The 11,603-nt window shown below is 38.5% G+C and overlaps 1 protein-coding gene across 1 annotated transcript in view; it reads right to left on the bottom strand.

The window, feature by feature from the left end:
- Positions 1 to 923: 923 nt before the first annotated feature.
- SAAL1 (serum amyloid A like 1) overlaps positions 924 to 11,603 on the bottom strand; it is a 30,642-nt gene continuing 19,962 nt past the window's right edge. The window contains exons 6-13 of the mRNA XM_072422238.1: positions 7,847 to 7,906; positions 7,341 to 7,456; positions 6,609 to 6,783; positions 5,368 to 5,450; positions 4,845 to 5,033; positions 2,844 to 3,028; positions 2,448 to 2,540; positions 924 to 1,519 (exon numbers count right to left, since the gene is read on the bottom strand). Coding sequence (XP_072278339.1) covers positions 1,433 to 1,519; positions 2,448 to 2,540; positions 2,844 to 3,028; positions 4,845 to 5,033; positions 5,368 to 5,450; positions 6,609 to 6,783; positions 7,341 to 7,456; positions 7,847 to 7,906 — 988 coding nt within the window. The 3' untranslated portion in view covers positions 924 to 1,432. The remainder of the gene's footprint in view (positions 1,520 to 2,447; positions 2,541 to 2,843; positions 3,029 to 4,844; positions 5,034 to 5,367; positions 5,451 to 6,608; positions 6,784 to 7,340; positions 7,457 to 7,846; positions 7,907 to 11,603) is intronic.

Raw genomic sequence — 11,603 nt, 5'->3', positions numbered from 1 at the left:
TAGTCAAATTTGCACCATCTTCAAACTACACAGCTAAAGAAACTTGGCACTTTTGGGAATTGAGAGATATTCTAAATGCTAAAAGTGGCTCTTTTGAATGGAGAATTTGGGGTGGAGGTTGAGCTCATGGCACAATGCTGCAGCTCCCCACAGGTTTACTTAAGAGCCATTTCAGACAACATGCAGTGAAGAGGAACTCTAAATATACTTTAAAAAAAAACAGATCATGAAATAAACTACAAGCTAGGTGAAAATGCAAAATTTTTTTTTTTTTATTACCAAAACATCACATAGGGCATTAGAAGACAGATAACAGTCCAATGTTGGTTTGCATCAGTCACTTGTACATAAGAGTGGTGGACCCTTAGGATGAAGAAAAACCCTGCCTGCCTCCTCAGATAGAACACGTTGGTCCAGCTAACTCATAAGGGTATATTTATAAACCAGTCAATGAGGTTTAAACCAAATATTCACTGATGGTGAATCAATCACTGTCATTGAAAAGACATGCACTGAATGTTTGGCAAGTGTCATGCTTTAAAAGCCTGCTCCTCTTGTCGACATGTTATTCTGATCTGGCTCGGACTCAGTTGTCGATTTGCTCATGGATAATAAAGGAAGCATTTATAAGGGCAAGTCCACCCAAAGCCATCACTATTGGTTTTGTGCGATACCAAGAAACTGAGTTGCCCATTGCCATCATATATCTCTTTGCAGAATGTAGCAGTAAAAGATTGGTGTTCACACTTAACCCGATAGCCAAACCAGATGGAATATTAGCTATGGGGGTGGAGCCCAGACCTCCATCAGGTAAAAATCTTATCTGTGTCACAGAGAGATAACAGAAGCCAGGTGAGGATTCAACACTCCTACACCCATGTAAAACTAAAGTCATGCAGCTTATTCTGATTGTACAACATCCTTAAGATTTAGCACAGCAATTTATTATCTGGATCTAAACCTTCATTTGTTTCTAGCCAGGTACACTTAGTTGTTGGAAGGCGACTGTACAGTCAGCAGTGGGTGGACTGGAATCTTAAATGGAGCCTTGCTTACAAAACAATTGTCTGAGCCCAATTATGTTAGCCAACCAAAACTACATACAAAAAGGTTAGGAGGGTACATTTATTAGGGTCCAGATGTTTTAAGTGTAGTCCCATTTAAAACGATTAGAACAGCCTGTAGGTGGCACTAATAGTCCATTTGTTCACCCCAGGGAATATAAATACCATAGATCCACCTGCAGGCTGTACTGTGCCATGCTGTCACGACATCCACGGAGCTTCCCTCTGCTGAGCCCAGTTTAGGGCTGTGATAGAAAAAAACTGCAGAGACTTGTTCCCAGAAAGTGACGTTTCCTAGACCAAGGCCTGCAGGCAGCTTCCGCAGACAGGTGATGGGTTTTTGACCCATAGGATGAGTGCTCATTTTGTCATTGCATCATTGCAGCTAACTTCTTCCGCATGGTATCTGACAATTCCTGGTTTGCTTCTGCCAAAACTGTAAGAAATCTGTTTACCTGCAAATACAAATAAAACAACTGCCAGACCTGAAGCAACCATTAATGTTAAAAAACAAAACACAGAATTGTGACCCCCAGAGGCATAGGGAATAGTGTGTACCCAAGATTGGGTTGCAGCAAATTTATGATATAATGATATATATATATATATATATATATAATTAGTTTAGAGTCTTTTGGAAAGCACAAGAGCCACCAGAATGACCAATGATGCAAGCATGTGCAGCACCTTCTGCATATTCCTCACAGTAAAGTTTGGAAGCATCTCATCCCAGTGGCAAGGATCTGATGTTAAAAACAAGGAACATTCTGGTACCTCTCCTAACTTCTTTAATATAGGTTCATGTTTCCATTATGCCAGTTGCTAACAGGTGCTAGAATTACAGGTGCAGAACCTCTTCATAAATCTTCAGACAAAATATGCAGAATATTCACATATAGAAGTTCTGAGATTTATACAGCTCCACCACACAGTATGGAAGACAGCACTACCTCTACTGCAGTTTAGTAAGACTTTCAGGTCTTGTTCAACCTTCAGCCCTTTGACTGTACAGTGAAGGAGCACATTGATGAGCTCATCTTTCTTCCAATTACATGAGAATTTTGGTACTAATTGGCTCCCTATGCTACTGCATAAGGCTGATACCAGGTAAACTCTAGATATGTACACTGCCTTCAATTTAAAAAAAGCATAAAAATATATTATAATATAATTATAATATAATATATATTATATATAAAAACATAAAATATACATTGCAACATTAGGCTGAAGCCTCTATACCTGAATTTAGCTTTAGCAGAACCAGTATGTATTGTACATTTACACAGCTGCTGGAGCTAGCTTTTGTTCTAGTAGCCTGGATTCCTAGTGTCGCCAGCTTTTGGAATTTTGTGATTCAGCTTTCTTTTATGAAATACTTACAGATGGATTATAGACAGGGAGCATATTCCGTAACGTGCAAAGACATTTCTCTTCCGTTACGTGTTTTTGCCCAAGTGCTTCTAATATGTTCTCCTGGAGATAAATCATAAGATATAAACAAAATATTAGATAGGCCAATATCTTCACATAACTGCTCTTCTGGCTACCCTGTGCATAGCCGTCACTGTCTCTGGTTGATGTTGTGAAATTAAGTGAATTAGAGACATAGATCATAGGGCAGACAACACTAAAGAGTTATTCACTTGCTCCGATACAACATAGCTGACCCATCTTCCTAGTGCAAAGATGTATCAGCGAGTTTAAGGCCACACATGAGAATTGTTAACACTGAATAAATAAAAGCGAAGCTCAATGAATTTTGGCGGTATTGCTGACCTTTTTTAACACCCAGAAGATATTGGAGAGAAATTCGCAGCATACATCCTTTAGCATCCTCAACTGTGGATCCGCCCTGATCGCCGCATCTGGGCCACCTTGAACGCTCAAATGGTCACTGTGGAACTCACCATAAATCTCCAAGTTCTCCAGGACGCACATGAGGCTGATTATTAGAGGGAGATCTCGAAAATAAATAGGATTCTCATTTTGGCATATAGGTCTATACAAGAAAGCAGTGTGCTCATCAGGGGTTAATTCAGTTGTACCATACCAGTCAAGCCAAACCTTAGGAGTAAGCAGAGAGTGGGCAGACTATGGCAGAAGCCCTGGCCTGGTACCTTCGAAATAGCCAATTCTGCAAGTGACCACAGGCATATTTTGTGTGTACAAAACCTGAAGATTAAGCTGCTTAGGGCTTTTGAAAAGGGATATGGCCTAATTACACATTTGATCACAGTTTAGTGGCAGATTAGTTATTTTTTTGCCCTGTGAAGTCTGGCCAACGGAGCACCTGGGAGATAAATAAACCATATGTTACAGTGACTGAGGTTATCACTTTGGCCTTTGCAGCGCTATGTCCCAGGTTCGAGTCCCAGCTGGGACACTATATGCATTGCAGGTTCCTCCTATGTTTTCATGGTTTCCTGCAGGGAATTGGGTTTGAACCCACATTCAAAAAGCATGCAGTTTGGTTAGTTGGCGTCCCCCACCCCCTCAAAATTTGCCTTACTGATCTGGGGGTTCTGGTAGATCATAGACCTAATAACAGCATGCAATGCCATGCTGCAATATCTAAAGCTAATAAAGTACTTTCATGTATTACAAGATGAATAGACTGCAGAGATGGAGACATAATCCTGTCCCTGTACAAAGCATTGGTCAGACCACATCTGGAATATACAGTCCAGTTTTAGGCAACAGTTCTTAAGAGACATTGTGGAATTGGGGAGAGTGCAGAGAAGGGCAATTAAACTAATAAAAGGAATGGAGGAGCTATGAGGAGAGATTGGCTGAACTAAATCTATTCTCCCTTGAGAAGAGACATATAAGGGGGGATATGATCACCCTGTATAAATATATAAATGGTGCATATAGAGAACTCTCTTCCCTAATATTCACTTTGAGATCATTACAAAGAACAAGGGGACACTATGCATCTGGAGGAAATTCATTTAAGCTGTGACACATTTTCATTAGCTGTGTCACAAAGGGGCTCACAATCTAGAGACATAAGTATGGACTTTGTAAAGCACCATGGTAATTCCACTATGAAGGTTATTGCTTAGGTACTTTATTGGGTAACAATGCGCTGAGCCTGTACCTCAGCTGTTCCTTGTTCTCACCCAATCACACAAGTATTGAATGAAAAATGGATTTTGTAAAACATTATGAAGACATGGCTCATCATTGACTCCACCAAGAAGCCAGTGCCAAGAAATGCCATGTAGTCATTGCAGAAGTGCACATAGCTAGCAAATAGCTATACGTTGCATGCAGAAGATCAGCAGCAATGAGATGTAACAAAGGTTGAAAATAGGCAACAATTTATGATGTAAATCCTAAAGGGATAATACTTTCTTTGTGCTTTATATCAACTTTAGGTTTTAGTTTACAAGCACCCTCTAGTGGCTGCTACAACTTCTGGTCTCTATTGCCAGATTTTACTGTAAGTCCTTTAAAGCATAACTAAACCCAAGAAGAAAAGTTTAAAATATTACAGTTTACCAGCCCTTTGACGCAGATTTTATCAGACTAAGAACATACTTTGTGACAACCATGGTGCCCCTATAGAGATAAAAAGTAGTACAGGTGTTGGTCATTCCCGTAACACTTCCCATCAGAGTGACAGCTGTTTAAAATACAGGACTGGTAAACTATAACATTTTTTTGTTTTTGGGTTTAAATATGCTTAAAGGTGAAAAACTCTACAAGATCCAAACAATCCTAATTTTTCTTTCAGCTGAAAAAACATCTAGAATGAAATAACAAAAGGGTTACTTTTTCCAGGTTCTGTGAACTCCTGACACATCTGTGAGGAGTATATGAGCGACAGGACCGAAAATACTGCGACCAAGATGGCTTTCTGCTCCACAACAACTAGAGGGGGGTCATCAGGCTGAAACAAATCCTGAGTGGCCAGCTCAAATAAAAGTTTCCACGTTTCCTTCCCAACGTCTAGATTCAGTACTGTAAAAAAAAAAAAAAAATAAAATAAAAAAAAAATCCATCAACCTTTAGCAAAAAAACAGAAAAAAAAGGAATGTCCTATACTAGCATAATACAACTGAGCCATGAAACAGTAAGAACTCTGCAACAATGGCGCCATCACAACTAATCAAAAGCTTTCTGGTTACCGAGAAAAATCCCAGCAGTTTTATACCCACTTGCTTGGTGCGATCAAAAAATTCTAATAATGTAAATCCAAAAATTCACAACATTTTTCTATAGGACCTATTCAAAGGTTGATCAGGGTTCAGCTCTATATTGTATTACTATATGTTGTATATATGTATATGCTTACCTATAGACTTAACTCCCTCATCAACTGTGGTCACCAGCTGTAATAAGTGCATGTACACATTAAGACCTTCTGGACTGTCAATTCTGAAACAATATACAGGACAAGATGGTTAAAGTCCAACAGATGTCTTCTTTTTATCTCTCTATAGACCTGTACCCCTCCTGCTGCATTTTATGATTGGTGACTTTCTACATTGATCTTTGTGAACAAGTAGAAACGTTTCTTTTGCTTGCTTCTTTTTTTCTGCAAAAGCTCTTGCACGCTCAGAGGAGAGTAACGGCGACAGCCCACATCACTATCCTCACACAGACTACTATAGTAAAGGAAAACAAGAGCAAGCCATGTTACTGAATACTGGTAGAATAGGGTTTAACTGCAAATCTATTGGACTGCACAGTCATTCAGAAAACTGCTGTAACAAAGTGGAGTTGCATGGTCAATTCAATTTAATTTCTACAACTTTTCTACTTTTTTATTTATTTTTTATATTTACAACTTTCTACTACTTTATTGTTTCCATAAAGGCTACCAAAATAGATATTTTATGGCACACATAGCAGTGTTTGAATCTAATATCAGTGGAGGTCTAGCAGTTACTTACAGTAACACACACACCCCAGAAACTAAAATTAGACTACAGAAAATCTTTGGATGTTATGGAAGTGACAAATCAAACTATTTCCCCATACTAACTAAAAGCAACATTTTGGGTGGAAGTATAAATAACACTGATGCTTACATTGGTTTGCCAAAACACTGGCAGCCTAATTGCATAATATTTGTGCAAGAAGGATTGAAAATAGATAGATTTCCATTTAAATGGCATGAAGAATGTTTAGGGACAATTCAGATAAAACCAAATTGCCCTTCTTCTCTAAGTAAATGGTAAACGTATAATTTCTATGACTCCTCTCTAACCACTTGCAAAAAAACCTTACACAAGCTAAAGGACTTTTACTTACCTAAAGCCTTGGTCACCAGTCTTGGGTCTTTTTCCTTCCCAGTGTTTGCTGGGCCATGACTCTGGGACAAGCACATCTGTAGGGACAGGATTTGCTAGATTTTTTTTTTTACATCGGTCTGACTAACCGCTGACATAATCTTGACCTACCAGCCCACTCCACCCCTTGGTGCCGGTGGGACACAAGTCCAGTCAGAAGAAAGCGGTCATGAGATTCGAAGTGTAGCATGGGACCTATAATATATTAAGTCTTTACTGGCACAGGCAAAATCAAACCCACCTCAGCTGTTTTGAGGCCTCCAGTAGCGTTGGAACAACGGGCATGGCAGGTCTGATCACCCCTTCTGCATCAGCAGCCTCTGGTTGTTGGCAGGCTTTTATCCAGTTGATCATTAAGTCTTCATCCATGTCAAACAGCTTGTCCACCAGTTCACCAACTTTATATAGAAGGTCCACTGCAAGAAGATTTCACACACAACCTTTTAAATATTATTGATGCGTATCTAATAGGGGATAACACAAGGTCCTACAAGAAGCACACATGTCCAGTCTATTGTTACAAATGAAGGGAAATGCCGAGTATTTTTAATAGATATTAAGTAGCACTTTAGGATTAGGTTGATTTTGATGGCTCACTACCTAAATTTTACATTTGCATTTGTAGGAACCAACTCATGTACTTTGCATCCTGTAATGCAGACTATTTTTATTCTTGTGCAGGGTACCTGATGTTGATTTGTCCTGCATTTCTCTATAAGAAACCTGTAGTGAAAATGGAAGCTGTGGGGGCCCTACCATGACTCTGCCCTGTGCAAAGGATTTATGCAACACAAATTATACCATTGCTATATCAGCAATGTAATATCCGGATTTGCAAAGCCATTCAATGCACAGAGGATTTATACGTTTCATATGCTGAGGTAATTATTTGTAAGCTTTGACTTCCCTGAAAGGACAGAGTTGTGGTAAAAGACACAATGACAAGCCTATAATATGAATACTAAATTGTTACCATTAGTGGAGCTGCTCATGATAAAAAACAGGTTATGTCGGATGGAGGGGTGATTTCGGATTCTTTCCATCCAGATGCCCAGTACTTCCGTGTGAGATAAACATGTCAATAACAACCTGCAATACAGAATGGTGCATTCCATCTGAGAACATAGACTGAGATAGACAGATTACTGTGTTATTTATCGAAAGTGTCAGAAGCAAAATATGAAAGATGCCATTTCAGACCGAAATCTGAAAATGAAGGTTGCCTGGCATTGATATTATCCTGGCCCCCTGAATATGAGCTTAGGTTACTTCTCTCATTACAGATTAACTTTAAATGCACTTGTGGACAAAACCTCCACTCACAAATAAAATACCCTTTTACCCACCTAGCTGCAGTTTAAAGCAGACCTATCACATTTTCAATATTATGTAAGGTGGGGGCTATCTCTTTTATATATGAAAAAAGTTTTCAGATAACAGAGGTGAATGTAGCCAGTAGTAGCAGTCAGGCTTGCTTACCTGGTAGTCTCTAGCAATGTTGATGGGTCTGTATCACTGTATAAAAAGAAGACAACAAGCCTAAAAAAAAAAATAAATAAATAAAATAAAAGTTAATATAGAAAAATAAAGTTTTATAAGAAAACTCTTACTTGTCATACAGAGACAGCAGATTGCTAGTTCTAGGAAGTAGAAAAAATTCAGTTCAAACATGTTTTAGGCTGAGGTTAAAATGCTGCATTCCATTAAATTCACTCTTAAGTGTATTTATTTAAATATAAACCAGTGGGAGTACCTGAAAATTAACCTGCCATCTGCCTCTCCCAATAATTTTACAGAAGGGACAAGACTGGGGTACTGGAGAAGAAGCTCCAGTTGGTTGTGTTGAAGTGCTCATGTGTTAACAAGAGGACATTCAAATAAAAGATAAATGAACTGCTAAGACTGCTGCTTCTTCTTTGATGTGGGGAAAGACAAGACCAAATCCTTGACAGGTATAAAAACACTGCAATATATGCATTCTGTGTGAAGTTCAGCTTTTAGGGTTGTGTTTAGGGATTTATTAACGTTTATAATCAGGATAAGGATAAGTCTGTTTACATTTTCTAGCTTAGTTTCGATAGTAGTGCACATGTTCAATCAGTCGTTGGAAACTAACAATGAAGCGACACCCCGCAACGCTCTTTTCCCCTTCACTTCTATTACATCACTCATCTGATATCAGCCCTGAGGCAATTATCAGAATCATCTGATGTGTGCATGTAACCTAAGGGTCACTTTAAAATTAGCCCTAAACCAAAATATTGTATCTTTCCTAGAGCATTTAGTCTGGCAGACCAAACTATGCACAGTTGTTCAGAGCAACATGGTGCCATTAATTTAAAATATCTAAAAGCACATATACAATACCTACAGATTGAGCTGTGCTGCAGTTGCGGATAATACATTTCTGTGCATTGTTAAACAAAAAAAAAACACATTTTTGTTTCCCTTTTGATTGGCAAACTATACTAAATGAATAGGATGCCTTATTGACACATATATTGTCTGTGTAGTACTGAACGGCACCAGCTCAGTAAGAAAAAACCCATCTTCCTTGTATTTTTCCAAGGCAAATGTGTGATTGTATTAGCAATAATTTCTCATGATACATAACAATTCAAAGTGCTGTTGTTTCAAACGACTGGAGAATTTATCCAGATCATCATACTGGCCCAACAAGGGCACTAGACAAACTACTAACAGGAACATTTTGCATAGCTTAAATTGTGTTGTATACATATGTCGACAACTCGAAACATTTTGCCCGACTTGGGCTTCTTCAGGGGTGGCTGTATGTTTAGCGAAGTTGCATGTAATTACTTGGCAGTATTCAGGTGCATGGTAAATATATACCCTGTTTCCCCGATTACAAGGCACTCTCTTATATTTTTTGAAATGCCAAAATATGCCCTGGGTCTTATTTTCAGGGGATGTCTTATTTTTTCCATGAAGAAGACTACAGTACACATTTATTGTTGAAAGTCACTCATGATCACTCATGTTCCATTGATTGTCCCCTTCTGATCACTCATGTGCCGTTCAAATTCCCCTTCTGATCACTCTATGCCATTGATTGTCCCCTTCTGATCACTCTATGCCATTGATTTTCCCCTTCTGATCACTCTATGCCATTGACTGTCCCCTTCTGATCACTATGAAATGATTGTCCCCTTCTGATCACTCACCCGTAATTAAGTGCAGGGATCTCCGTTAGGGCAGGGATCAGCAGCTTGCTTCCTTGTTCAGAAGGCTTGTGCAGGCTTTTTACTTTCAGTTTGGCTCAGGAATAGACACGCCCTGCAGCCAGCATCAAAGACACACACGCAGGATCAGATATCTGGAGCTGTCTTATAAACGGGTGAGTGTCTTATTTTAATTATTTTTGTAAAAAAATCGGGGGTGGCTTACTTAATGGGGATGTCCTAAAATCGGGGAAACACGGTAGTATCAGTACAAACATGGCAAGAACATAGATGAATATTTTGCATAGTAAGGCTTAAAAGGAGTCAGAGTGATATATTGACAGTAATGGTAGGAAACATTAGTACCTTTATGAAATGATATGCAAGAAACGTCCTTGAAATATGACAAAATATTTGCAAATTACATTGTGGAGACAAATATGTAGAAGGCCTTTGTATTTAGTAACAATCAGAAATTTGAGTAAAAAAACTTACATATTCCTTGAAGAGAGAGTGTGTGTGTGATTTTGAAGCGGATAAGGGAAACAGTAACCCAAGCATTTTTTGAAGAAAGGCTCCAAATATGAAGGTAGAGGATTTAAAAAATTCACCCAATAGGATGACATATGGTAGGGTTAGTATATACGCTAAGAATTTGGATTTTTTTTTTTGTTTTAGAAAAAGGTTTTTTTTAATCGATATAAATGCTTCAAAAATCACACACCCCGTCTTCAAGGAATATGTTAGTTTTTACTCAAATTTCTGATTGTTGTTACTAAATACAAAGACCTTCTGCATATTTGTCTCCACAATGTAATTAGCATATATTATTTTGTCATATTTCAAAGAGGTTTCTTGCATATCATTTCATATAAGTACCAATGTTTCTTACCATTACTGTCAATATATCACCGACTCCTTTTAAGCCTTAATATGCAAAATATTCATCTATGTACTTGCCATGTTTGTACGGATACTGTATATTTACTATTCACCTAGATACTCCCGAGTAATTGCATGCAACTTTGCTAAACGTACAACCACCCCTGAAGAAGCCCATGTTGGGCAAAACAAGTCGGGTTATCGACATACATATGCGACATGATCTTTACTATGCAAAATATTCCAGTTAGAAGTTTGTCTAGTGCCCTTGTTGGGCCGGTATGATAATGATCTGGATGAATTCTCCAGTCAATTGAAACAGTACTATGAATTTTGTTATGTATTATGAGAATTTATCACTAATACAATCACACATTTGCCTTAAAAACCCTTTTTTCTGGTATTTTTCTATTGTCAATTACCCAGGGTTGGCAATCAGGCCTATTTTAGGACAAACCTGTGTAGCATTCCACTGAAATCATTTCCCAAGCTGCAGTTCTAGAGGAATAAGATGATGCCGAGATTGTCATCACACTTCTGATGGTATTTCTATTGCAATAAAGTAATATTACAGCTGCCACTGTGTTCAGATTAAATTTGGAGAAATGCAAATATTGACCTCCCCACCCACATTGAAGGTATGTGGTGCTTTTCCCCCAAATCCAAGTTAGTTCTGTAGGCAACCCAAATTCAATTTCCTAAACAGACCTAGTGTCGAAGGGCTTGCATCCAGGGCTACCTAGGTTTAAGGTACCCAGGCAGAAACACACCAACATCAACACTTTAGCTCTGTTACTGTGCGATTTGTCTACGTATTCAAACACCTACTGTTGTGTGTTAATGGCAATTGTACAGCAACACAAAAAAAATGGATGTTGCTAGCAATGTTGAACATTACCCAATGCAGTACAGTGCACAAGCATTGCATATATGATTTTTAAATGTGGATAAAAAAAAAATGCATAACATGCGTGCATGTGTTAACCTATCAAAACAGTGTGACAAGACTAAGGCCTCCCCACCGTGAATGCACCTGATTGCGTAAGCTAGGCAGGGTCAGGTCTGGATAGTACTTGGATAGGAAAAAAAAGGTAGGAGACCTGTCCCTCTTCCCCAACCTGCAGCAGCAGACTAAAAGTAATTTCTCTGCCTAAATTTGACCATTAATTTTT

This window comes from Pyxicephalus adspersus, chromosome 9, assembly GCF_032062135.1.
Source record: "Pyxicephalus adspersus chromosome 9, UCB_Pads_2.0, whole genome shotgun sequence".
NCBI classification, from domain to species: Eukaryota; Metazoa; Chordata; class Amphibia; order Anura; family Pyxicephalidae; genus Pyxicephalus; species Pyxicephalus adspersus.
Note: the sequence above shows the minus strand (reverse complement) of the source record. Positions and strands in the feature narration are given on the sequence as shown.